We start from the raw sequence: 27,735 nt of genomic DNA on the forward strand, positions 1-27,735 counted from the left end.
GGCGCACACGCTCGTTTTCCGGGACGCGCTAGCTCCACCAGGGGCGAAACGGCGAGGGGGGGGAGGGTTCGTACCCCCCCCCCCCCCTCGGCCGGCGCATATGTAGAAAACCAATAGGTCCGGCGAGGGTTAATTCATTCGTCTAATTCTGATGATGTCACCGGGCGTAGCGACTAGCGAGGGCTAGCGATAATCACATCTAATTTTAAATTTATTAACTGCTTCACTATTTCGCTCTCCACCAGGAGACTAAACAATTCACTGTAAAACCTGTATCACCAGAGATGACGGATCATCCATCCCAGCCGGGACTCTCCTCAAAGCCACCACAACGCAACCGGCGCGGTAGACCACAAACCAGGCTGACCTTGACCCGGCCCCTGAGTCATCTCCGGCCCAGTCCGGCCCGGCTGCGTCCGAGCGACCAAACTGCTACGTGCCCTGCTTGCCAGCGCATTTTCCTGTAGACCCTACCGTCAGCCAGCTATCTCCAATACACCGACAACATCTGCACACCGCGCGAAAACAGCGGGCGCCTTTCGTCACAACAGGTGAATCAGCGCAGCCGGTACGTGTTTTTAGTGAGCACCGTAAAAAGATGGGTGAAATCTGCTTACGAAACGTTACCCTCGTCGACGTCTATCGTTTGTGTGTTGCGATCTGTGGCTGCGTGGCCGGGATGGCGGTATTGGTCCTTCGTAACGTACACAGTGGCTGCCACGATAAAGTAGGAGCGTTTTTACTTTTTCTTCTTCTTAATGTGACAACAAAACGAACGTTGAATGCGTGTATTTAATAAAAACCATCACACATTACATTTACATAGTGCATTGTCATATATTTGGTGCATTATATCGTCACTGACGAAAAAACTTGACGCATAACAACGATATGCATGATATACAATTGACTCATGTCAATATTCACCTCTCATTCAACTAAAAGCATTAACTAATCATCCATTACTACGGGGCACAAACTTGAAACTTGCTTTAATTCTCATAACACCCAGGAAAGGAAAACATTCCAACGTATACCAAAATAACAATTCATACGCTGTTTCTCGAACTTTCAGAGCATTCCGAAAAATGAATAAAATTAATTACGTAAAATCTAAAGAAAAAGGTGACGAAGGTCTTGCATTGTATACAAGTGCATACATATAATCGTAAGTGCTAAGCGATGCTTCTTCACTATGCTTCACCACAGCACAATAACATTTGTGATAGCCAGATGGAGTCAGTACCTAGTCAATTCCATATATGACCTTGGTATTTTACTCCACTTTTCACTATCGACAGAATTACAGAACTAAAACTATCCTCGCAGGTGCAATAAAACAAAAATTCCTAATATATCTTCTCAGCCACGTCCCATCAAACACTACAGCAGGACCTCAGGATAACGATCCGTCCTCCTCTCTCTCTCTCTCTCTCTCTCTCTCTCTCTCTCTCTCTCTCTCTCTCTCTCTCTCTCTCTCTCTCTCTCTCTCTCTCTCCGCTCTGTCTCTCAGAACCAGGGCGTCGGCTGCGAGGCGGAGACCACCGCCCTCGGGTTGGCCCTGCCCTCTCGCACTGCCTGCTGGTAGGTGGCCCTCGCCCGTTGACACTGACTCTGGCTCGATTGGTCGGACGTGAGGACGTTGCAGATGATCTCCTGCCGACATTCGGCGTCACAGCTGGCCTGCACCACCGCTCGACCGCTCAGGTTCCTGGGGACGGAGAGTGGGATGGTAACCGAGAATAAAACGAAACCATGGACATGAGGCTACCATAGGCTATATCTATCACGAGTGGCATTTATAGTCTGTTAGGTAAGACGAGTGTTCTGGACGTTTATACGTCTGTAAGCTATGACGAGTGATGTTCGTACGTGATACGTTTGTATGGTAAGACGAGTGAGTTGCAATGATTATTGGGTGAGCGAATTAGACACGCTTGCTTTGGACCTAATTGAACCATATGTCGCTAACCAGTGACAAGCATCTATCTCGCTCTCGTATCAGACCTCGTATAGCACCGTACCGCGTACATAGGTGGCGCCAGGGAGCCCTATAGCTGAGGACTGAGTAAACGAGTAGATGCTAGACTATAGAAATCTATCTTCTACCTTTTTCGCTTTCCATAAGAAAAATCTTCAAGCGAAAATTACCAATCTGCTCACCTGTAATATTTGGTGAAGAGGTGATCCTTGATCAGCATGGACTGGACGGCACTGCTCCAGTTCTGCGGCGACAGTGACGCTAGGCCGTACTCCTCTGATGCCTTGAACTGCTGGTACCAGCGGGGACTGTTTCCGGCGAGCTTGTTGGCCTCCTGGAGGTTCACTGTCCACCGGGCGACCTCGGTCACCTCCTGGGGATAGGAAGAGTGAGGTCAAAAGAGGGTCCAGTCGGTAGATAACAGGACATAAGTCACAGTCAGATCCATGATAATAATTTTCGAAAGACGACTCGGGCGCTGAGCTAGAAGCTTCCGCAAGAGCGACTGTCAAATCAAGTCAAAGGGAGTCGTGGGGAAGACCTGTGAGGTACAGATCAACTCAGGTGCTAGGTCACAACAATAAAGATCAAACGAGCTCAAAAGGTACTCAACGATTACGGTAACTGGAGGGCGGGAGGCTAGGTCGGAAAGTCGACCAGTTTCTACACTGGTATACTAGTATTTGTGTTCCGAGTTGGTATTTAAGATAACATGATTTGGTTGACATTGATGTTCCAATCGGCAATCAGTTCAAGGCAGTCGTAAGCAATCACTCTAGGCTCCGCTCCTTACCCAGGTGGACTGCGCTCCCCTGCTGCCATCTACCGTGTAGACCTTGTAGCCGGGGTTCACGTTCTTCCAGGGCGACAGAGATGGCGCTACGTACGTCACGGCGAACGCCTCATCGTTGTCGTCCTTCGAGAGGTGGATCTCGTCGACGTGGGTGTGGGAGAAAAACTCTCCCCGCACCGTGGTCCGGTAGCTGGAGAAGGGACAACATTGTTTAGGCACTGGTAATCGACGTCATGCCATGCATATTTGCATAATCGAGTCGATAAATCATTTCGTTTTCGATAAATAAAAAGGAATGGGAATACGACAAAAGACGGACTTATTGCATTCGCATACGAGTTCCTCTCTGGAAGCAATGGGCATTGGACATTATGATATTTTTTTTTAGGGAAAACGTTTATTTCGAACCAATATCTTGCATAGGATTTTCTACCTTGACCATTCTCTCGCCAACCGGTACCGAACTTAAAACAGGCAGCATTTTTGTTCCCCTCCGTGCCACTCACTTTTTGATGATCTTGTAGTACATGTGGCTCCAGGCGGGCAGGATGTCTCGGTCGGCCGGTGAGATGTGGCCCACGATGTGACATTTCTCACCGGTGAGATAGGCGGCTCTCAGCTCCTCGGTGAGCCAGCGCAGCTGGTGAGAAGGGTCTCCGCGAGCCGTCATCAGCACCCAGCTGAGGACGATGTAGGGTTAGAGGTCAGACAGGTGACAATCAGCCGATCGGGCGTCAGACGGGGGATTTCATCAGCAGAGCCGCTCATCTAAGGAAGTTTGAAATATACCTATTTTCCTCCAAAACATGGGTTCCTCGGTTGATTAACATTTGGATCGGTTGTATCAAAGGTTGCATTTTTAGCGTTTTTTTGTAACTAAAAATAAATTAATTTTATCACAAGACTACAATACAACCGATACTACAATACACAAGACTACAATATTTTACAATATAACCGTTTAAATAATGAAAGTGGAACAAGCATCCTCATCATGAGAACATCGACGAATTCCACTCAGAACAATTGGATTCCTCCATTGTTCCGCATGCCGATTCTTGAGTGAGGCAAGACGTTCTAACATACACTCAGGAGTCAGGACAACGTTTTTTTCTTTTTGTTGGGTTAGGCCCTTTCGGTCTGACGAGACCATTTCAGAGCCGGAAGGATGATAGGAATTAGGGGGAGATATTGGTCTGGGCAGACACCCTAGTGAATCACCGGGGCTGAGCCCATCCAGAGGACAGGCCACCCAGCCCCAAGGTACTCACTGCACCCGGCTACGGGGTGCGCTCCCTCGGGAGCAGTGGTGCCGCTCCAAGGGAGCAGCCCGCATGAGATAAAGTTGCCTGTCCAGCCCGGAGGGCGTTGGGGACTGTGGGGGAGAAGGATTTCTGTGTCCTGAGGATAGAAGCACGGAACGGTGAGGACAACGGTACTCACAAGTTGAGTTTGTAGGCCACGTTGGTGTTGATGACGATGACTCGGAAGCCGGGACGCACCAACAGGGAGTAGTAGCCGTAGTTTTCCAGAGTGGCCGCTGGAAAAAAAAAAAACACGATACGGGTGGTCAGGAGTCAGGACGAAATTATCCAACATCAATTCTGTTTTTACCGGGATCTGCTACTATCGAATAGTATCCTAATGGCTTCATTCTTTCTACGAATCGAGCAAAACAAGGACACTGCGCTCGATAGCCTTTCACGAGATAGTGATTTGTATTTGTCATTAGGTTAACAAGAATTAAGAAGAATGGGGTTAAGCAGCTTTGCAGTTTTGTTTTATATATTTTGGTGACCAGCAAGTTGTTATCTCTTCGCGTTATGATGTTAATAGGCACCTGTATCTATTTTTAGGAAATTCGTAGAGCGACCACAACAATTCACACATTTTTTATTGCGCCATTGGAAAAGGTCTTTGGGTACGCGGCTGAGTAGAGTTTTTCCTCCTGAATATGACAAATGTATGGCTTCCTCCTGAATGAACAAAAGACCAAAATTAAACGGACGGTAGGGCAAATTAAGCACCAAGCTGTAAAGTCAGTCTGCGCTCGGTGATTTTCAACTCTGTAGCACGGATGTTGAACTGAACCAGCATCAGATAGCACTAGCCCGCAAAGTCACGTCACTAAGTTGGTTTCTCCTTCGTCCATCCGGTGTGCGTCCTGCTGCGCCGGGCTTCCGTCGGCTCTGCGGCTACCCCAAGGCCATCTGACCGGCCAGGGCTAGTGTGCAGGTCGGTCAGGCTGCGCCAACCACCGTCAGTTACCTGTCGGCGGTCTGCCCCGTCGACTGGTCCGTCTGCCTGACCTGCCGACTGACCTGTCTGACCGGGATGTCGACATTGCAGCGTGGAACCGGCCGCGGCCGTGCTGACCCGCAGTCTTGTGCGCCTCCGCCGCGCCAGACTGAGTCGGCCGAGTTTGTATGTTTCAATATCCAGTAAAACTCATACACTTAGCTGCAAAGGAGCTCTCTAACATACATTCATCTCCATAGTAGACTCCCTGCGGCGAATTACGGTAAAATTTCAATGTTACTTCTCGATCCAATGTATAAACTTTTCTTATGTAGATCGACCGCCCCACCGGCGATGCGGTATTTCTTATGCCGTTGCGCCCTCCAGTCTGACCCTTTGAGTTCTATCCCTGGTTGTTCTGAGAGGGACATGAGTCATGACGTCATGAAAGTTGATCATTTCTTCATTCCATGTAGCATTGTAGAAGTAAAGGGTGCAGGGTCTTTAAGAAGATGGATATTGAGAGTACCAAATAACGTTTCTGGATCCAACAAATAAATTGGAGGCCCGTTTGCTTTTTTAAAGGTTATACTCAGGCTGTGAAGTGAAGTGGCTCTATTTCTCATATCCAAACCCATGTCACGAATGTTTTTCTTCGCTCTCCGCGATGCGATTATATAATCGCTACTCTCACACTTGCAGTTACTATTGCCACGAATGCTACAGAACCGGCTAAGGAATGCAGCCGACAGATGGAACATGTTGCTCGCTGAAATAAAAATTAGTTTTGACGGCTTTTAGAAACCTTGCATTACGTTACGCCCTGTCAAGACCATTGAGGGGATGTTTTGGGTCTCAATCAGTGCATCGACATGCCTTAGATACCCTGAGGGTAACAAACTTGTACTTTGAATTTTTCAGGTCAACACCAGGTCATCCTAGGTCACGGAAATTTTATATCATGTATCAGTCACGTGACGCATGTTTTATAGTCCATTTTACTCATATATTTCGATAACAATGTCGTCTATGTCAGTTGAGGTCATTTTAAGCTGAATTTACCTGAGGTTAGGTTACTTTCAGGTTAACCCGCGCCCTGGTGGGGGGGGGCTATTTTTTGCCCCCCCTCCAGACTTTTCGATATATCTCCAGAACCACTGCGCCGATCGTCACCAAACTTTCAGTACCCTCCCGGACATCAATTTTACACATTGTGACCAAAATTTTTTCCAAAGGCTATGATAGGTTGGCCGGAAATGACGTCAGAGTGACGTCATGTTCTGCCGTTTTCGACCCAAAAAAGGGTTTCGCGGGAAGAGCTGTCAGGCCTAAAGCTTTGCAAATACAGAAAAATGATTCAGACATAAAAGCTGTAGAATGGACAGGGCTACAAAACTGCTATCTCGGATTTTTGAAATTTTTGGATTTTGACCCCCAAAAATAAAAAAATAGATTTTTTGAATATAATAGCCAAAAAATCCAAAAAGTTTTTTGAATTTCGAAAAAAACCGGAATATATGTGATAGTCCTTACCGCCTGCTATCTACATACCAAATTTGAGATCGATACCTCTTTTTTTGGCCAAGTTATAGCGAAAAAACTGTTCAAAATTGATGACGTCAAATTTTCAAACTCAATTTTCAGCAATTCTAGACCTCGTAGCGCAAAACAAAGACCACCATTAGACTCCCCGTGACGAGCTGCATCGAATCAATACCCATTTTATGCAAAAATATCAACTTTGAAATTTGACCTTTTTTTGACCTGACCTTGACCTGACCTCCACCAGAAAGTGACCTAAACCGTACCTGATGGTCTTATAACCAACACCATTGAGTTGGAAATGAAAAACTGGCCATAAAACATGCATCGCATAACCTTAGTAAAGTTGGGTTCATGTGGTGACCCTTGGTGACCTTTGGTGACCTGACCTATGACCTGACCTGGTATGACAAGTGACCTCTAACAGCAACATATCTACTAGGCAACTGACGCCCTATCGCTGATTCCCGACAAAATGCGTTTTCCTCGGTGTTATAGCGCATTCCCTAGAAGACCCGTGAACGGTGAAACATTTCATCTTTGACCTGACCTGTGACGTCATCGGTGACCTCGAGGTCAATAAAATTTGGTTTCCCTCGACAAATTTGACAGGCCTTTCGAACGCCGTTTGAATTTTTTGGATCCGTCCAGTAGTTTCGGAGATACGAGGGGGGGGCAAAAAATAGCCCCCCCCACCAGGTCGCGTTATAAACAGACCCCACCAGGGCGCGGGTTAAAAAAGGTCAAATTTTTGAAAATGAAATTTTTAACAAAAAGATACCTATCAGATGCAGTTTGAGCTCAGAAACACGATGGTGCTATCTATATTGCTGTACGATGTCAAAAACGCACTGAAAAATATATTTGAAAAATCTATAATTGTGAATTTTTTCTTATAATGCGTATAACTTGGCCATTTTTGAAGATATTGGGCTTGAACATTGCAGAATAGGTCATCGACGGGGGTTCGATTACATATATTCTGTTTTTTTTCCGAAGTCGATTTCTTTTATTTTTTTGTAATTATAGATATATGTATATTCTTTAAAATTTTCAAATTTTGAATAGTCGAGATCGCGGTTTGATAGCCACGTTTATTCCAAGTCCTTTCATGCAAAGAAATTAGGTCTTGGTACCTTAAAAACTGAAGTCTTGAGAGCCATTGCCGTAGTTCAATGTTTTGCATAAAAATCGGTCGACATGACGTTACTCTGACGTCATTTTCAGCCGACCTATGGTAGCTAGAAAGTTGAAATTCGAACACAAGGTGTTAAATTAATGCCGCTAAAAGTACCGAGAGTTTCGTGTCGATACGTTAAACGGTTTGGAAGATACTGCCGAAAAACGGGAGGAGGGGGGGGGGCTCTATAGAGCCCCCCCCCCCCCTCCCGTTTTGCGCAGGTTAAGCTCTTGCCATCGCATACTCTTAAGTGAGAGTGATTGTTTGCCATAGACAAATAGAAGTCCCTTCATCTCGGCATTGACCCCGACTGTTACTCGGTCTGCTCATGCATTTTCAGTCTAAACTGGTTTTGCACACTGAGAGCCACTAAATTATAAGCATTCTATCATGGGACTGTGATCTACCACAAACCGTCAGCTGCAGAGGCTGCAGCGTCCAGCTATTTATAAAGTTTGAAGCCAAGAGAAACAGATAAACAGACGTTATTTAGATACCTATTTGCGGACGAACGATCGTACTTATTTTTTAATTCAATTCAACACTGGCTAAGTAAGACCCGGGCCCGGCGAACCAAAATAAGCAATGAAAAAGTCATGTTTTGTTGTGTTCTCGCTTCTACCGTGTAGGTGCACATTTTTGCATGTAATGTATGCTGACCACCATTGATAATGAGTGCTCTTCGATAAATAAACGCAAATTATCAACGCGGAAAATAGGTACCACAGAAAAAGCCGTGTATGATGCGCAACGACAGTAACATAGCTGTAGTGAAAGTGTAACTGGTGTAAATTTTTGTAGGGGAAGCTTGGCTTACATTCTATGTATAGGTATCCGAGCCAGCAAAAATCGCGATGAACATTTTATGAATTCAAAACTTCAAATGAAAGTCTTTGAAAAATACGATTTCCCTGGAAACATATAAAAGTTTCAGTCAGAAAAAATTCATTCCCGCTTCGGAGTTTGACACAAATTACAAATAGATTGTATAACTAGTTGCGAAATAATTTGGCGTTCGTAAAAAAATTGCGGGTAAAATCGATAGCTGCAATGTGGATAGGACAGCATTACTTTATTTCATACAGTCATTTGACATTGGTGGTCCCAGCCAGTCCATCATGTGCCAATAAAGTGACACATTCTCGAGGATTAATGACTCCATCACCTGCTCAAGTGCCCTGCTGCCGAAACCATTTGACGGCGGCCCGCGGATAATCCCGAAGAACATTCTGAAGATGTTTCAATCATCTAGCTCGAGCCCCGTTCAACTCGTATATAGTCCACTGTCTTCGACGGATTAGTCTTTTATCTGCAAAACCAGCTCGTGTTGCCAACATTGGGTACGGTCGATTCGAGGTACGGAGCCGCGGATGGGAGCCGGTCGCTGTTACCTAATGGCTGGTGTCGTCACATGCATCCAGCGAGCTACACGCTTGTGAACCAGAGGGGATTTTCTGTAGAACGAACAACGTGGAATGTTTGGGTGAGACAATTGGGTCCGATCACTTATAAGCCTGGGGGTTGAATTTGGCTGGAAGGAGGATGGTGTAAGATCAAAATATGCGTAAGAGCTAAAGCTATAGATGGCGACTGAAGGATTGTTGGGATTGTTAGGACATGCTGAATTCCTAATGTGCGCTGGAGCTTTACCATGTGGAAGATATTACGAAACACATTGATTCCGCATGGCACTGTTTGTTAGCTATTTATGGCTCAACTCAGGCGAATTTACCTGATTGGTAGACAGGTATATTTGTGCAGTGCATAATTTTTATGTGAATGCAGACCAGTTCTAGGGGACAGTCTGCCATCTGCACGTAACACATATTTTACATTTCTTGCAGTGTGGTTTTCCCATGCCCGTCAGACATACCGCACAAGGTCAAATAAAGTCAGCTTGTCTAATGCGCCATTCTCATGTTCCACTATAATCTATGCACCTCAAACTGTCCCTTGTGCCTCCCCTGCCCTCCCAATGTCCCACCCGACACAAAACACTCCGTTCCCAACTCGTCACTCACCGGCGTTGGGCGGCAGCCAGGGCTTCCACATATTCGCCAACATGCTGTAGAGCCACGCGCTGCTGAAACCGGCGTTCCACACCTCCTTCGGCGGAAAACTGCCGGATAAATGGGGTAACGTTTGTTTAGCTTCCTATGAGATGGCAGGTCAAAATACAGGGCGACTTTATATGAAATTACAAAAGAGAAAAGCTCTGATTGCATCTGTTGGTCGACGCCAAGTGGAGTTCATCAACCATCAACTCATTGCTGAGTGTTGAGCGACTGGTTAAGGTAAACTCCTCCGAGTCGTGATAAACTCTCACTTGTTGATGGGCGCCGAGTCGTGGCTGTTAGTTCTCGATGGGCGCCGAGTCGTAGTTTAAAACTCTCACCTGTTGATGGGCGCCGAGTCGTGGTTTCCGATGACAGGCAGCACGGGGATGCCGGGGAAATAGCGCTGCAGCAGCGCCGTGATGCTGCTGGTCGACGAGAGCACCTCCTCTCGGGAGGTGCGCCAGTCGTCGTGGGGTGCGTTGTCACCCGTCCACATAATGTAGGCCACGTCCTAAAGGTAACAGTAACGAGAAGTGTCAGAGGGGAAAGGATTGTATGCTCGACCGCGGATGTGTTTAACGTGCATTCATTAATATTAAGTTTTACACGATACAAACTAGTCGAACAACCTTATTTTACTGTGTCATGTAGGCAAACAATTTTTGTCATAAATCATAATCTAATCAGATATCCAAATATGTAAATTGCTATCTATACGCCAGCTTTATTTTACGCAAACCTAACTCGTGTGTATATAAAGCATCCCACATCCCTCGGGTGGTCTGTTGAACCATTTGTCTCTCACCGGATGCTGTTTGGCCGTGTGTTGGACCATTGACTCGACCAGTTTGTAGGGGGAGTCGCATCTTGTGTAGTCGCCCCATCGACCGGCGCGACGGGACGCGTTCGTCGGAAAACCTGTGGGACGAACAGCGGTCATAGGTCGGACTGTTTGGGGTCATCGCTAGCGATTAGAATAAGATGTTTTGCATTTGTCTTAGATCGATAGTTCGATATGCCGTTAGCAAATTCCACCATTGTTGGCGTTCTTAACTTATTACTCGGTGCTTACAGATATGCAGGTAGGTATAAATCTTTTACGATTGCTTATTTTTATTCATAGATACTGCATCGGACATCAAAAACATTCTGCAGATGCTTGCAGACCTGAGCTGCATCGAATATTTCCCATAGTCGGAGCTGCAGCCAAGTTCCGTCTCATGTCCAGCCCTCTGCACGGGGAGAAGCTTCATGATAAAAACAGCATTGTCCCTTCAATTCACGGCATAGAATGTTGCAGCGTTGAACGTGCCGTGCAGCCTCCCATTGTTTACCGACCGAGAGGAAATACAACGGCGCCCATGTCACCGGGGCAGAAATATGGCGTGGAATTTACTGTGCTTTGCCCATTGGTTTTATTGTAATTCTCTTTGGAATGCTTGGAAACTTCCCTGATTTGACTAAATAGTAAATTCATGGCATCACGGATATCAAACATTGCAGATCAGGCGAACCATGCTCACTGAGCATTGCTCAGGCATTATATTTACCCAAAAACTCTTGTGTTCTGTGGCCTGTGCAATTTGATCATTACCAGCAAATATACAGACTAGGTATTCGCAGATACAAAGAGTCATAGATATTAGACTGCTGTATTATCAACCTAGATTTTATCTATGCCATAGGCCTATATCTCATTCCGCATCACAGTCACAGCACGTACCGTTGTCGGCGCGGCAGCAGAGTACCTCCGAGCAGCTGTTGTCGGCTCCCTCTCGGTACAGACTGTCCAGGTGCAGGTCAGCAATGTGGAGCACCGTCAGACCGCGAGTTGCAGGGCTCTGGAATGGACAAACTCAATTAGCAAAATAGTTACGCAGAGGTGCAGGTTTCCTAACGGTTATTTTAAACGTTTTTTTTTTGCTTTCGTACATATATTTCCTTTTGTTAAAAACTTTGATTCATGCAACTTCAAAGAGGGCTTTACCTTTTAGGACCAGACTCGCAGTGCACGTACCAATATCGGTTGATCGACATTGATCGATATCGATACATTTAGTACATGTCAGCATGTTGACTACAGAATAATATTCCATTATTCACAGAAAGTCAGCTGCCTGAAGTGGTAGACTGTGCCGCATCACACGGGCTGTGTGACACAGTTAAATGCTGTGACCCAACGCCCAACATTCATAGATACTAAATCGCGTGGAAAGCGGAACAACTTTGCGCCTTTCAGTCAACTGAAAGCTTTTGAGGAGTGAAACATCATTATGTAGTCAACTGTACATACGCAAATGAATATTGCTTACAAGGTAATCGGTGAATGATTGGACTGATCAACCACTCGTAACATTTCATCAAAATTACTAAGAACAGAAGGCTCATGATGTTTTGTTTGTATTAGACGAACAATTATTGTTCGTTCCCGTTTGGCATATACCATTACTCGTGGTGACTTATTCCTACCTGTGACGGGGACTAATTTTTGTTTGGACTTTCCACTTCTATCTAATGACTTCCGTCTCGAATAATTCTTCACCGTCCTTGTATGGATCAAGCCGATAAGCCACATACGAACTTTAATTTTCCTGATAGCTTAAGGCCCCACCACGGTAGTGATTCAATGTAACTTTCTGTGATTCAGAGACCGCCAATTCGCAGCCTTGGAGCCACGCCTTTTTGCAATTGAGTGCAAAAAGGCGTGGGTTCAGGGCCGCGTGGGCGGTTTCTGAATCAAGTGCACCTTGCAACGATATAACAGAGATCGTGATCTCATTCACGCTAGGGTACCCACATATCGTACCCCTGAGTCGCATGTGGTGCATCCGGCAGAACAATTGTCGCTGCATTTAACTCCGGTGGACGGAAAAATAAGCGGGTACCCCATGGACAAAGTGTTTGCTGCAAACGCTGTGCATTATATAACGCTTCAACGTGCAAATGTTAGGTATGTAAGTGGGCGCTGCGATGCTGGGCTGTGCCGCATTGTGAGTAACGTCACGAATCACGGGCTCATTCAAAAGCATGTTCATTATACTTTTCAGATAAGAACTTGCTCAGCTACATAATTGCATTTGCTGCTCATTTTAATCCGTAATAATTTCTTATACCAGACAGCGTTTGTTATTCCTACACGCGTTAACAAGTCACTCGCCAACATAATTTGAAACACAACACGTCCTGCGTACAGAAAATCCCCATTATTTCTCACCGGGTACAGGTAGTCCCTGATTTTGATTTCGGCCGGCGTCGGGTCCTTTCTCAGGTAGAGGGTGGCGTCTATATCCAGGCTGGGCCGAGGACAGGCGTCAATGTAGATAGCGCAAACCTCTGCACTGCTCAGTTTACTGTTCTGAACGATGTAGGTAAGCGGCTCCTGTGGTGGGGCAAAACAGAGGTAAATTAGATGCAGCGAAGAGAACTAATTATGATGAAGCTCACAGTGCGGATTTTCAACACGCAAGAGACGAATTATGCCCATGTAAGCCAGCTTTAAAAGCGGCATTATAAGATTATCAGTGTTTGGACGAAATATGATGTGCAAATCCGGACTCGTCCTTCATGGTCGAGCGAGAATTCAAACCTTTACTTGTCAGCATGAAACAGTGTGATAAGTCAGACAGCACCAAGTTGTCATTTCTTATTTAGACAAAGACACTTAGGACTTACCCGTTTCTTAAACATTGCTTAACATGAAACAGTCCCTGTAGACATGAGCGAGCTTTAGTGTAACCTGGACATTCAGGCCTAAGCGAGCAACCATGTATGATCAACGGTGACATTTATCCAGCAGCAGTCGTCATACGTCAGTTGTCCAACCTGACTGCCTTTTCACGCAGCTTATCCATTCAATTCCCAGCCAACTAATTCATTACGTTACTAAAATCCCCTGTCCCGCACTTACCGCCCAGCTGTCGATGTAGCCCTCGCAGACGGAGCGCGCCACGGGCACCACACTGCAGAGACGGTAAGCCTTGCTTCTCATCAGCATGCTGGAACCAGTGAGTTTGACCACTCCCTTCACCACGGCTCCCAGCGCCTTGCAGGTGCCGCATTTGACTCGGTCCGCCACTGGAATATAAGGCGAAAGGCGTGGGTTAGATTCCTTATCGCTAAGCGAGCTATGGCTTATCGAGCTTATGGCTAATCGAGTTATGACTTGTGACGTTATTGTGTTGTGGCGTTATTGTGGCTTTGTTGTGACATTATTGTGACGTTATTGTAATGTCCTTCTCGTTTATCTGATCTGATGCCCAAACAGGTCTTCATTTAGCTTTTGCAAGTCATCGTCCTGCACTGAGGCGAGCAGGAAAAGCTAATTAAGTCTGACTTTGGTGTATCTCGACTTGATAAAGCAGGGTTTAAGAAATGTTAGGGAACAAACATTTTAAGAAACGTGTGTCACATTGCTCACTTAAATACGCAAATACTACATAACGCAAGGCGGGTGGAATGCCGAAGGACTTCTATTTATCACCGATAGTAGGCGTCAACCAATCCAAATGTTATGCGTAATTGTTTTACAATATCCGAGTAAAGTGTTCAATTTCACCTCAATCACAACTTCAATTGCACTTTCAATTGCACCTGCACCTCGATTTATGGTAGCATCCAGCGTATATCGAATAATGGTAAACGTCTCGGCTTTAAACACGCTCTAGAGAAGGCCAACACCGGGGTAATCCCGTTGCATGTTCTAGACGTTTTCCAGCCTCTGGAGCGGCGGGCATTGCGGAAACTGGATTCGGCACCCGCCCAGTTTGTGGGAGACAAGTTATCACGCAGTCTAGACTGGTCGTGAGTCCGTGACTGGCTTTAAAACTAGATTAAGTACCTCCTTGCTAGCATGAAGAAACACAGACCTAAATCTTAGCGCTGTTGTTGAGCAACTCTCAATTGACCTTGACATATTGAAGATGACCGCAGAAAATTCATGGCGGTAAGCTAAGTCGGCTGTCCCTTTTCGCAAAGAAATGCTGATATGGCAGCGGATAGCGAAGCGATTAGTGTAATCTCGCTGTGCTGATCGGTTCAAAAGCCAGTCTTCTTGTATGTTATGGATGGCCACTGTCAGCAATGAAGTTTAGCTATGCAATCATTTTCCCTCTCGATATGCCTTACAACCGGGTCTGCTAATGTCGTTATCAAACTTAGGTGAGAAGCAAAAAGGCATGCGTGCATTATACTTATGTGGCATTCAAAACAAGCATGGGACAATAAAAACGTACCTATATGTAATACAAAAATGTCCAGACACATTACCAAAACCACAGATAACAGTAGTACTACTGTTATCTGTGCCAAAACTAATGACGTTTCCTGCCTGGAAATAGTCACCTGGAAATAGTCATAAATCTTAGAATAAACGTTTATTTGAGTGGGCCTTTAGGGACATATTCTAACATTTTCACTCAAAACGGGGCCAAATATAAACATGCTTGACATCTATCGATTTCACGTTCACCATTGAGCGAGACCTGGCGCTCCTACGAAAATAATAACAGAAATGTTTCTATTTCACTGAATGATCCATTGTTTCCCTGTAATGTCCCATTCACATAAGCGACACATTCCATTAGCAAAAGGTTTTCCGTGTAGAGCTAAATTAACCCGCGCCCCACTGGGGTCTGTGTATAACACGCCCTACTGGGGGGGGGGGGGGGGCTATTCATAGCCCCCCCTCCTAACTCCGAAACTACTGGGCCGATTGTCAAAATTCAAACGGCGTCTGATAGCCCCGGAAAAACTGTCGAGCGAAACCTAATTTCATTGACCTCGAGGTCACCGATGACGTCACAGGTCAGGTCAAAGTAAAAATTATTAGCATTTTGGCTTGTTCACATTTTGGGCTCTGGCCGCCGTCTTACAAGTCAGATCAGGCTCATTTTTGGTTTCCACACTCGTGAACAGATGCTCTAGATACCTTGAGGGTACCAAACTTGTACTTTGATTTTCAGGTCAGGGTCAAGTCATCACAGGTCACGAAAATATTATATCATGCGTCGGTCACGTGACACATGTTTTATGGTCCATTTAGGTCATATGTAGATTTCGAATTTGATGTCTTCTGTGTCATTCGAGGTCATTTTGAGTCGAATTTAGCTTAGGTCAGGTCACTTTCAGGTCAAAAAAGGTCAAATTTTGAAGTTAAGATTTTTCAACAAAAAAGGTGTCTATTGGATGCAGTGTGAGCTCAGGAACACGATGGTGCCATTTCACGGGCGTAGGAACGTCATGAAAAGTGGGTGGGCCACCCTGTCAAGGGGCCTCCTTTTCCAGGGGGCCTCCTATTTTCAGGGGCCTCCAACTTTTGCATCGTCCTGATGGCTGCTTTCAAGTATGACCTCCAAATCTAGCTTCAGAGATCGGGCAGATGTACCCAGTGGCGTAACCGCTTAAGCGAACAGTGCGGAAAGTCCGCACCATTTTTAAAACTCCCCTCCGATTTTTTTTTAGAATCTATTTGCCGCAAACGGCGCATGACCCCTGAAAACCCTTACACAAATGTCTTCCTCGTTTCCCAGGTGCCCCCATTAGCTTCATAGGCGCCCTCTTTGGCATATAAGCGCCCTATGTATAGTCATCAGAGACATCCCTATATGTCCCACACCCACAGTCGCCCCGTTGTCGCATATACAACCTGTTATGGACACTTGAAGGCGCCTCTCTTTGCCACGCCGGTGCCCCTGTTTCTTATGAATGCACCCCCATGGCATTGATCAATTGCAGTCTGCAGACCTCTATTGCATGTGGACGCCCATATAGTAGGCCTCAGAGGTACCCCTCTTTCGCATTGAGGCACCCCTATGGGCTTCATAGGCGCCCCTCTATTGCACGTAGGTGCCCTACTGTCTCAGAACCGCTCCCCTTTGGCATGCAGACGCCCATCTTTCGACGGAGGAGCCGCCGTGGTTCTTAGAGACGGCATGTTGCTCCCAGACGCAGATGGGGCTCTCGGAGTCGACAGTGTGGGACCTTCAGTCGCTGATGAGTGCCCGCCAGATGTGGACCCTCGGAGACGCCGGTATGGGGCCCTCAGAGATGCCGGTATGTGGCCCTTAGAGACACCGGTGTGGAACCCTCAGATACTTCAGTGTGAAGCCCTTACAATTGCTGGTGTGGAGCTATGAATGCGCTGGCGAGGCCGGTACATGGGCATTAGAGCTCAGTGAGAGCTTGTGTGGTGCCTTCAGTGGCCTTGTGGAGCCGTTAGACATCAACATGGTGCTCTCAGGAGCCGGTGAGTCCTCAGAGTCACCGGTGTGGGGCCTTCAGAGCTCCGAGATACTGGTGTGGGGCCCTCAGAGGTGTCGGTGTGGGTCCTTCAGATGTAAGTATCTATAGAGCCTTGAGATGCACAGGTGTGGTGGCCCACAGAGGCGCCGGTGTGGGGCCCCCAGAGCCACCGATATAGGGCCCTAAGAGACACTAGTATGACCCTCAAAGGCGCCGCTGTGTGGCGCTCATAAACACTGGTGTGGAGCCATCACAGGCGGGTGGAGCCGTTAGAAGCCGGAAAGGGCCCTTAGATGCCTACAAGGAGCCTTCAGAAGCACGCGTGGCACCCTTATGGGGATAAGCGTGTCTACTTATGAGCCCTTGAGGTGCTCTCATGAGCTCTGTGGGGCCCTACCGAGCCGAAATATGGCCACGGCCAGTTGCCGCCGCATGACACTTCGGACTATCATTCTCAGGGGCCTCATCTGCCTAGTTTGAATAGAAGGGCCTCTCAGACAATCAGTCTCAGGGGCCTCCTCTGGCTAGTATAAATAGAAGGGCCTGTTAGACCATCAATCCTAGGGGCCTCTTCTGGTTAGTATAAATAGAAGAGTCTCTCAGACCATTAAAGGGACACTCCCACCTTAACATTAGTTTTGAGGTGAGATAGCCAAATTGGTGGCCATGGCCTGCAAATACCGGTTTGGGCACTCACAACATCGACAAATGCTTTAATTCGGAGATATGGAATTTCAAACTTGCAGTTTTCGGATTCTAAGGGGCTAGTGCATTGGTATGCCCCCTTAGAATTTGTGACGTCAGCGGAGATCTAACGATTTTTAAATCTTTTACTAAAACGTTTGGTAGCACGCGGTGGTATATGCTGCTTTGCGCGCAACAAATGCCGCACTTTCAAATAAAGTCGCTAGGAACAGCGGAGATCCCAAAAAGTAAACAAAAGTAAAAGTCTAATATCTTGAAAACCGGTGAATATTTTTCGATGAAATATGGTAGATATTCGTTTTCGCTCTTTCTGAACCGAGCGACATCACTTTCGTGCCAATTCATTAACTTTTTTGAAGGTGGGAGGGTCCCTTTAATCTCAGGGGGCTCCTGTGGACAGTATAAATAAAAGGGCCTCTCAGACCATCAGTCTCGGGGGCCTCCCTAGAAAAGTGTAAATGTGGATAGAGGGCCCCCTCAGATTCATTAGGAGTGGACCTCTCTGACTATCAGTCTCAGGGGCCTCTTGCGACCAGTATGAATATAAGAGCCTCTCAGACCATCTGTCTCAGGGGCCTCTTCTGACTAGTTTGGATAGAGGGCCCTCCCAGACCACCGGTTTCAGGGGCCTCCAGTGGCCAGTTATATGAACAGAAGGGCCTCACAGCCATCAGCCTCGGGGGCCTCTTCTGACTGGTGTGAATATGAGGGCCTCTCATACCATCAGTCTCAGGGGCCTCCTCTGCCTAGTGTGAATATAAGGGCTTCCCAGGCCATCAGTCTCAGGGGACTCTTCTGACTGGTGCTGGATTGATGGACCTCCCAGACCGAAAGTTTTGGGGGTCTCCTGTGGCCAGTATGAATAGAAGGGCCTCTCAGTCCATCAGTCTCATGGGCCTCTTCTGCCTGGTGTGATTATAAGGGCCTCTCAGGTCATCAGTCTCAGGGGCCTCCTCTGACTACAGTGTAGATGGATAGGCCTCCCAGACCATCAGTCTCAGGGGCCTCTTCTGACTATTGAGGATAGAGGGGCCTCCTCTGACTAGTGAGGGTAGGGAGCCTCGGCTAGACCGCCAGTGTCAGGGGCCTATTCTGACTAGTGTGGATGGAGGGGCCTCCCAGACCAACAGTCTCAGACCTCTGACTAGTGTAGATAGAGGGGCCTCCCAGACCGCCAGTGTCAGGGGCCTCCCCAGACTAGTGTGGATATTGGGGCCTCCTCAGATCCACTAGGGCCTCTCAGGCCATCAGTCTCAGGGGCTTCGACTGACAAGTATGAACAGAGGGCCTCCTTGGATCCATCACGGCCCCTTGGAGTCCGTGCGTGGGGATTCGTGGAACTTATTTTTACCGAGTTTGTTTATTCTGGAAGGTGACGACGTCCTCTCAAATCCAGACGAGGGGCCTCGAGTAAAAAGTGGGTGGGCCAAAACACATGGTTGGCCCCCCCACCTCGAAAAGTGGGTGGGCACTTGCCCACCTGGCCCCCCCTGTTCCTACGCCTATGTGCCATTTATATTGGTGTACGATGTCAAATACGTACTGAAAAATTGATTTGAAAAATTAATAATTGTGAATTTTTTGCAATAATGCGTATAACTTGGCCATTTTTGAAGATATTTAGCTAAAACTTGCTAGAGTTAGTCATAATCATGCGTTCTGTCACATATATTCCGGTTTTTTTCGAAAAGTCAAAAACTTTTTGAAAAAAAAATATAAAAATATAAATTTTGAATATTATTATATAAAATTTTCGAAATTTTCAAAATTTTGAAAATCCGAGATAGCAGCAGTTTGATAGCGCGGTCAATTCTAAGTCCTTTCATGCAAAGAAATTGGATCTAGCTTAAAAACTGAGCTCTTGGGAGCGATTGCCGTGGTTCAATGTTTTGCGTCGAAATCGGACGAACATGACATCACTCTGACGTCATTTCCGGCCAACCTATGGTAGCTACGAAGTTGATATTTTGACACAAGGTGTCAAATTGATGCAGCCGAAGGTGCTGAAAGTTTGGCGTCGATCCGTCAAGCGGTTTGGAAGTTATTGCAGAAAAACGGGAGGGGGGCTATAAATAGCCCCCCCAGTGGGGCGCGGGTTAAGCTGAGCTAGCTTGGCCTTGGCATTGAATTATCAAAGCAAATCCCCTTATCCACGTAACGTTGTTACAGTTCCGATTTTTAACGATGAAGACTCCTCATGCGGGTTTGACACTTAAAAGCAGCACTGAACTAAAACCATAAAACGCAGCCTGCATTCGGCTAATGAACCGGTAATTTCATCTAATCTTGATTAGAAAAGTGAGACAAATGCAGAATTGGTATTTGCTATCGGAAGCGGGTAATTTGCCTATCCCTCAATGAACAAGTTAGGCACTTCCGTTAGCTTTTTGCTCCTGTAGTGCAAAATAAGCAAGGTTCATGCAGCGAAACGGTTAGAACAGTAGCCAAAAATTATCTCACATTATCCCGCACCGTAGACAGTGTTTATCATTGCTTCACGTGCAAAGAGAGAAAATTATCAGATGTCGTTTAAGTGATTACGGAGCGAGCGAAGCGAGCGTAGTCTTTCCTTAGATTAACGGAAATTTCTGAGTATGAGCGGCCGGCCGGCCGGCCGGCCGGCCGTGGTCACGCTTTTGCGAGGCTTATATCTCAGCAACCACTTGACCGATTTACACGCGGTAATTTTTGTAGGGTAGCTTCATTCCCTCTACCAAGTATTGGACTATTCCCGATGCATGTGGGTAACCCCTTATGCACGTGCCACGTGCAAAACGAAGAGGTGTCAGTTTTGTAATTGTTGCAATATCTCGGTAACTACTTGGCCGATTGCGCTGAAAGTTGGCATGTAGGTAGGCACCCACTAGGCACTGCATATACATGTGCCAGAGTTGGGGTGCTGCTGCACGTGCGCACGTGCAGGGGTCGTTTCCAGATCTCGGGAACGGCTGGACCGATTGCGCTCAAATTTGGTACACGGTTAGGGACCGGTTAGTAGGGTGCCGTGCACAAGTCAGTTGGGACCCATTTTGCACGTGCGCACGTGCAGGGTGCCGCTTCCAGATCTCGAGAACGGCTGGGCCGATTGTGCCCAAATTTGGCACATCGCTAGAGACCAGTTAGTAGGGTGCCGTGCACAAGTCAGTTGGAGGTACCCCCTCGCAATTTCGCACGTGCAAGGCCCACCCTCTTGCTCGCTCCGTTAGTCGCCCCAAAAGGCGTTATACTGGTTTGTTAAACGTCTAGTGACGATTAACAAACTGTTAAAAGTCTAGTAGACATTTCTGCCATTTTACCGTCTCGTTATTTTCACCAGTATGCGCATGGAAACGCAATGAAACAGCATTTTTCTTTTCTTTTTTAGTTCTATTTTTGACTTCATCTTCAATATTAAAAAAAAAATGTACGTACATACCTGTCAATTTCAGACCGATCACATTAGTCCGATCACACCAGCTCTCTCTACGGACAGTGCGGCGAAGAGGACACGGTCGTGCACCTGCTATGCGAGTGCCTGGCCGCGCAAGAACGCGAACCTAGCTCTGGGGGCCGCTCCCCACCCTCTAGGATGTGCTCTCGGGGCCGGCTAAATACGTCACGGAGTTCCTCGACCGAGTGGGGCGGACCACGCCACCTGTGGACCAGCCCCGGTCTGCCGCGCCCTAGGGCACGGCCGGCAGTGCGCGGAAGAAGAAGAAGGGAGAGCCGGCTGACGCACCGGAACAGGTGCATCTATCCGAGTCCTGCGTCAGAACGACCAGTCGCTCTGCTCCGTCGACCTGGCCGGCGACTTCACGTACCGGCTGGTTGGCGTCGTACAACTTAACGGCGGTGCCAAGCACTCGGGATACTACCTATGTGCGTATGCCGCGTGGCGTGTACTGTACAGAATGGGACGGAACATATTGTATCATCACGACCAGACGCGTCCGCTGGATGGACGAGGCAGACGTCCTGGGCGAAGGCCACCGCCCAGGGTGCACAGAGTCACCGTGCCGGCGGCCGGCAGCCGAACACCTCCTGATAGTAGCCGTGGTACATTATGTGTGTTCGCCTGTGCATGTGTGTGTATACCTATGTATTTACCAAAAGAGATAAATACAACCAACCAGAATCAAATTCTCTTCGGTTAGTTGTTACGTGTTCTTCAATGCTCGGGTATGTGACGTCTAAGAACATGAATAACCACAAGACATTGATAAGAACTTGGGACATAACACATGTGAAACCCTCTGTGACGAAATTTACGCCCACCTTATTAGGTACGTATGCCAACGTAATAAACTAAAACTACGCCTGTAAAGAACACATCTAATTCTAAAATCTCGCAAGCATACAATGCCTTACGAATGCTTTGCGGCGCCAACACATATATGTATGAACGACTTCTATACCTTACTTTGAATTTCGTCATGTGGCGTCCTGAAAACGTCATCAGCAATTTTTCAGCTATAGCTTTTGATCAAACCACATAAGAACAATGAAAGCTTTTTCCATGCGATTATCTTGATAATCGGCCAAAGCGATTGGTAAACTACATGACCATTTCAAGTCAGGTCATAACCTTTACTAGCGTGATAATCGACCTGAGCCCATGAACTGCGGTAAAATATAATCTTAACCAATCAAAGCCAATTTGCATACTATTCGATGCGTCTCGGTGAGAGAATCACAACGATGGTAAAATGGACGACATGCAAGCATTGTATCAAAAGTTATTGCACAAAAACTATTTGGGGTAAAAACGCACGCTCCGCGGATTTCGCCCCCTGTAGGCCAAAATGGTACCTCCATCCAGACGATTTTTACTTTTTGCAACGGGGAGATATTTTCTGAGCATGCTCAATGCATTTTAAACCCGCCAATGAGCGTATCCTGTGAATAAAGTTAAATGTTTTGTTGTCACATCTCATTTTCTCGTCAATTTACGAATAAATGACGTCACAGTGACGTCATAGATTGTCTGCGATATGCGTTAACTAAAATTTTCATTTATGCAATGAATTTTAACTATAATATTAAAGTTTTGGAATACAACACAACTACACGACAAGTTTTATCTTAAAATATATAAAAAGGGTACCATTCTTCAAAAAAGAAGAACTGCGCAGTTGCACGTGCTCTGGAAGTGGTGCAACATTAGTTAGAGGTGCGCACCGGTCAGATTCGGGTTCAGCGGTCATTTTTGTCCCAGAAACCACCCTTTGCTAAGCTCTACCCAATTTTGCGTTATTCGGCCCAAAATTGGGCCTCCTTCCCCTGACTACATTGTTTGGACCGTTTTTCAAAGCTTCATCTGTCTCTGCTACTCGTTGTCTCTGGCTCTGCTGAAATATGTCGTATTTTTATAAGAAATGTATTTTTTTTACCTTTAAGCTCCCGAAAAATATCGGCGGTACGGGATAAAATTATTGAACCGCTCGTAGGTAGAAAAATATTTTAAACGTCTCGCCTATCGGCTCGACGTTTAAAAGTTTTGTTCTACCTACTCGCGGTTTAATACAGGGTGTCCCAGAAAAAAGTACCACATTTGTTTAGACAATACATTTTGTGTTATTCGGCACGAATGCTTTAAACGCATATCAAAAGCGAGCCAGTTCCATGGAGATTTATTTGCACTGCAAATGGACCATGCCACTCCTTCCTGTCACTCACACCGGCACATGTTCGAAGTGCCTGCCTTCTTGGGCCAGGCACCGCTCCGCCCTGCACCTGGCTTCCTCTGCGACCCTAGCACATGCGGAAGGTGGAATCGCGCGAATGGCCGCGCGAATCGCCCGTTTCAGTGTCGCTAGGTCTTCTGGTGCCTTCTGATACACCACACTTTTTAGATAACCCCACAGGTAGAAGTCGAGGGGCGTTAGATCAGGAGAGTGCGGCGGCCAGGTCACCGCGGCCCGCCGGGAGATGACACGCCCCTTTAGACACTCGTGCAGCCAGGCCAAGTTGGCGCGTGATGTATGCGCCGTTGTACCATCTTGCTGCAGCCACTGCTGGTTCAGGGTGTCCGCATACCTCGCTGTGAGTGCCCGCAAAAACCGTTTAAGCATGGTAAGGTAGCACCGGGAATTGACAGTGACCGTCTCGCCAGCACCATTATCAAAAAAGAATGGGCCAATGATTCCCTGCGCGCTCAACGCGCACCACACAGTCACCTTTGGGGAATGCAGCGGAGCCTCGAGAACTTCCTCTGGTGACCGTTCCGCCCAAAACCTGTAATTTTGGAGGTTCACTTGCCCGTTCAGCTGAAAATGGGCCTCATCAGACCACCAAACACAAAACAAGAAGTTTGGATTGTTTGTGCACTTTTCCAAAAACCATTTGCGAAATTGTTCCCTCTGCTCAAAATCCGCAGCAAACAGCTTTTGAGACACTTTAAGCTTAAAGGCAGATAAGGCCAGATCCTTCTTGAGAATCCTGTGAGTGGAGGACTTGCTGAGACCCATCCTAGACGCGAGGCGCCGCACAGACACTTTCGGCGTCTGACCAACCTGCTCTGCGACCTTCCGTATGGCCTCCTGGCTGCGAGATGTTTTTTTCCGACCACTGTTTCCGGCATTCTGGTTTCTAATGGACCCTTCTGCCAGAAACTTCTCAGTCAGACGCTGTATGGTCTTAATCGTTGGAGCTTCTCGGACCTTAAAATGTCTGCGATACTGCCTTTGTGTTAAAACGGCTCATCCGTGTTTGAGATAAAATTCGACTATTTTGGTTTTTTGTTCAGTATTAAACGGCTTCATAACTGACAGAGCGCTCGTGCCATACAACACAATTTCCATGAACCTCGCTTTCGATTGACGTTAAAATTTTGCATGTCACGCGCATATATTTCTTTGTACTTTTAATTTAAATGTGGTACTTTTTTCTGGGACACCCGGTATATAATAAATGTAAATAAATGTTGTGGTTGTAAGTGAATGCATTTTCCTGTCTAATTTGTTATTGCAATAACTGCTGTTTTGCTCTACGTACGTGCATTTCATACATAACGCTATGATAACGCATTAAGCACAGGTCCGAATACAGGATAAACCTAATCCATACATACCATATACATAGGCGACTTCTGCCAAAACCAAAACACGTCTGTCGTTTTTATCTGTCGCTGGGAACTGTGATGACACGACATACGATACTTCTGAACTCTCCCTTCAGATGTCTATCACGCCTAACGCTCACGGCTCGGGTGTTCGGTTACACCAAAACCTGTTCCCTCTTCCGACATCAGATCTATCCTCCAGCAGCGGAAAGGATCGGTGTATGCAGTCGTCTCAATTTGAGCCACGTGTTAATGTGAACCGGGGAGGGTGTCACCAAGCCAACAGACATCGCATGTGATCTTCGATCACCCTGAAACGGTGCACCCAAGGGATCAGTGAGTCTGCGGAAGTGCTTTAGATTCAGGTGTCTTGCCAGGAGATCGCGGGTACCGCGGGGTATCAGTAGAGCCTTCTGCTACATATGTATGTGTGTAGGTACCAACCATTCATAATGAGCGCTTCTAAAAGTCAGCTGGTCCCAATATGCGTGTAAAGATATATCAGTCATTCATCTGCGCATTGCCCGCGAAAGATGTGTTTTCACTGAGGGATGTCTAAGGTCAATACGCTTATCCTCACTTATTTTTCGGACACTAATTAGTGTCAAAGTGCCCGATGCGTTACATGCATCAGGCGGCAGTCAATATCAACTCATGTAGGCATAAGCCATAAGCGCTTTGACATGATGTTGTTGATGAAATAATTCCTGACTCACTACGAAATTTGATTCTAATGATGTTTTTATCGTATAACTATCACTTGTACGAAATTCATTGCCTTTTATGCAGCCTCTCGCATCGAAACATATTTTAACAGTTTTCCATAATTTACTTAATACCTAGCATATGGGTGCGACTAGAGAGCCATTTAGCGCTCGTCGACAACCAAAATTACCAAGATTGTTACCAACGCATGGCCGACAATAGCGTTTTCACGTCGCCTTTAGCCTCTAGCTCGCCGGTGTGAATTTTGACAGAGGTTTTTCATACTGTTCTTATTCTTAGGCACACTGCTCCGGAGTCAGGCCTTATGCCTCTTGCATATTTGTTAACTATTTAAGTGTTCTATGCTGTTAACTTTTGATGATTGTACCATGACACTACGCCACAGAGCCATGCTAAAGTCGACATTTAGACGTCTATGTATAGGGGGAGATCCATCCTTTCGGGGATTTTATAGATACGATATGATATGATCGAAAAGTTGTTAACACTAGACGCTGAACAATCCGTGATCGAAATTTATACACGAACGCGAGCAAATCTAGTCACCGTATAGTATAAGTATATCTTTCGTATTTTCCATATGCGATCGCATGCATGAAAATCTGTGATGTGGGCAGGTGAGAAAATGTACTTCTTTTGGTTTTCAATGGCCCATGAGGAGATGCCCATCGCACACGGTGTGGCTTTCATATAGGACAGACGATTTATATCTCTATTCTTCCATCATTAGTCATGAGGCAGGGTTTGCGAAGTGGGAAACACTGGGACACTCCTAGGTGCCAGATGAGAGATTTGAACACGTTCCTCAGCTTTTCTAGAATAAGGCGAGAGTGAAACTATTTCAACATTATTCCACTTAGCGCAATCACAGAGGCGTGGAGTTGCACTGTGCAATGTGCATTAATGGACATTTAAACATATGACATGGGTTCATTTTCGGTTGTTTTACAGCAGTCAGCACTCTCAATTCTCATGCTTTATCTAGCTGCTGTTGATTTAATTTTGTTTTCCTTGTCTGAAAGCTATCAAATTCGAAAAGTGTGTGAATAACTAAGGCAGCTACAGCAAGCCAATATTGAGTGAACGTATTCGGGATATGAGTGTACTCACATGCTCCCGGACTTGTGGAGACACCGGATGTAGCCATCATCAGCAGCAGACTGAACACCACCGTCGTCCTCATGGTGATCTTCATCGCGTGTCTGAAGAGATCCCGTGCCGCTCCGACGTCTGTACGCTCTCACACGAACTCCGAATAGCCGTGGTGACGAAAAGTCGTCACTTGTTCTTCGCACACAGTCGCGACAGTCACACAGTTGCACCAGAGAACACGCTTAAGCCCAGGGCAAGCTCAGATCCTTCAAATTGATCGTTCAGATTGATCCTTTGAAAAATTAAGGATTACGTTTCTTCACATTCACAAGGTCGCCATGGTCTCCGGCGATCTCTGAAGTCTCTTGCTTGGGCGACTAGATATGTCGTAACAATCGACGTTGAAAATTGACCCGAGTTTCACTTTCTGAAGATAAGACGGCAAACTCTCCGTGGGAATATTTCTCACCACAGAGCTATGCCAGCTAACTCCTGTGCCTCGCAGCTCTGATCACTCAGTTCAGCGTCGCTTCAGATCTTCTTTGGCAGTCTGAAGAAAGATCCACTACGTGGCAGCTTACAAGTTGATGCACAGTCACAGTTGTTCATGCGAAAAAGCCGCTCACGACTACACTGAGAAAGAGCTGATGGACTTGCTGCCGGCGGACGCAAAATGAATAACTCGTCGGGGAGACAGATTCGCAGACGAACAGACGAGCGCCTGTAACCGCTTTGACAGAACGACAGAAGGGCAAACGAACTGGCTGGCTGACGGTCGGACGATCTGACGGACTCACTGAATGACAGACGGCCAGCCACTGGGACAGAGGACGGACGGACGACCTGACGGACTGACGGCGCCCTGACAGCCAGCCACTGGGACAGAGCGGCCGGTGCGCGCGCGGTGCCGTCAGCTGCCCAACTGCACCGGCCCGCACCCGGTTCCTCTCCCAGCTGGTCGCAACGCTGACCGGTCCCTGCCGAGCCAAAGGCCGCTCACGTAAGAGCTCCTCCGCCCCGTACCCACGCGTCCCGGACTGGATTAGGGATTAGGCGAAATGCTCGAGAAATGCTGGTTGCAATCGTGCCTCAGTGACCTTGACTGTTGATGATAGAGATAGTGTTCGAGGAGTGAGTGAGGAC

The 27,735-nt window shown here is 46.8% G+C and overlaps 1 protein-coding gene across 1 annotated transcript; it reads right to left on the reverse strand.

Moving 5' to 3' along the window:
* Positions 1–773: 773 nt before the first annotated feature.
* LOC122389388 (sphingomyelin phosphodiesterase-like) lies at positions 774–27,523 on the reverse strand. Its single transcript, XM_043381326.1, has 12 exons — positions 26,611–27,523; positions 13,699–13,865; positions 13,006–13,170; positions 11,515–11,632; positions 10,597–10,709; positions 10,130–10,302; positions 9,756–9,853; positions 4,218–4,314; positions 3,281–3,454; positions 2,775–2,964; positions 2,164–2,354; positions 774–1,711 (listed from the first exon to the last, which is right to left on the reverse strand). Exons 1-12 carry the CDS (start codon positions 26,693–26,695, stop codon positions 1,510–1,512), a joined length of 1,773 nt encoding a protein of 590 aa, XP_043237261.1. The 5' UTR covers positions 26,696–27,523; the 3' UTR covers positions 774–1,509.
* Positions 27,524–27,735: the final 212 nt, after the last annotated feature.

The sequence above is a fragment of the Amphibalanus amphitrite genome, unplaced genomic scaffold, assembly GCF_019059575.1.
Source record: "Amphibalanus amphitrite isolate SeventyFive unplaced genomic scaffold, NRLGWU_Aamphi_draft 000356F_arrow, whole genome shotgun sequence".
Classification (NCBI taxonomy): domain Eukaryota; kingdom Metazoa; phylum Arthropoda; class Thecostraca; order Balanomorpha; family Balanidae; genus Amphibalanus; species Amphibalanus amphitrite.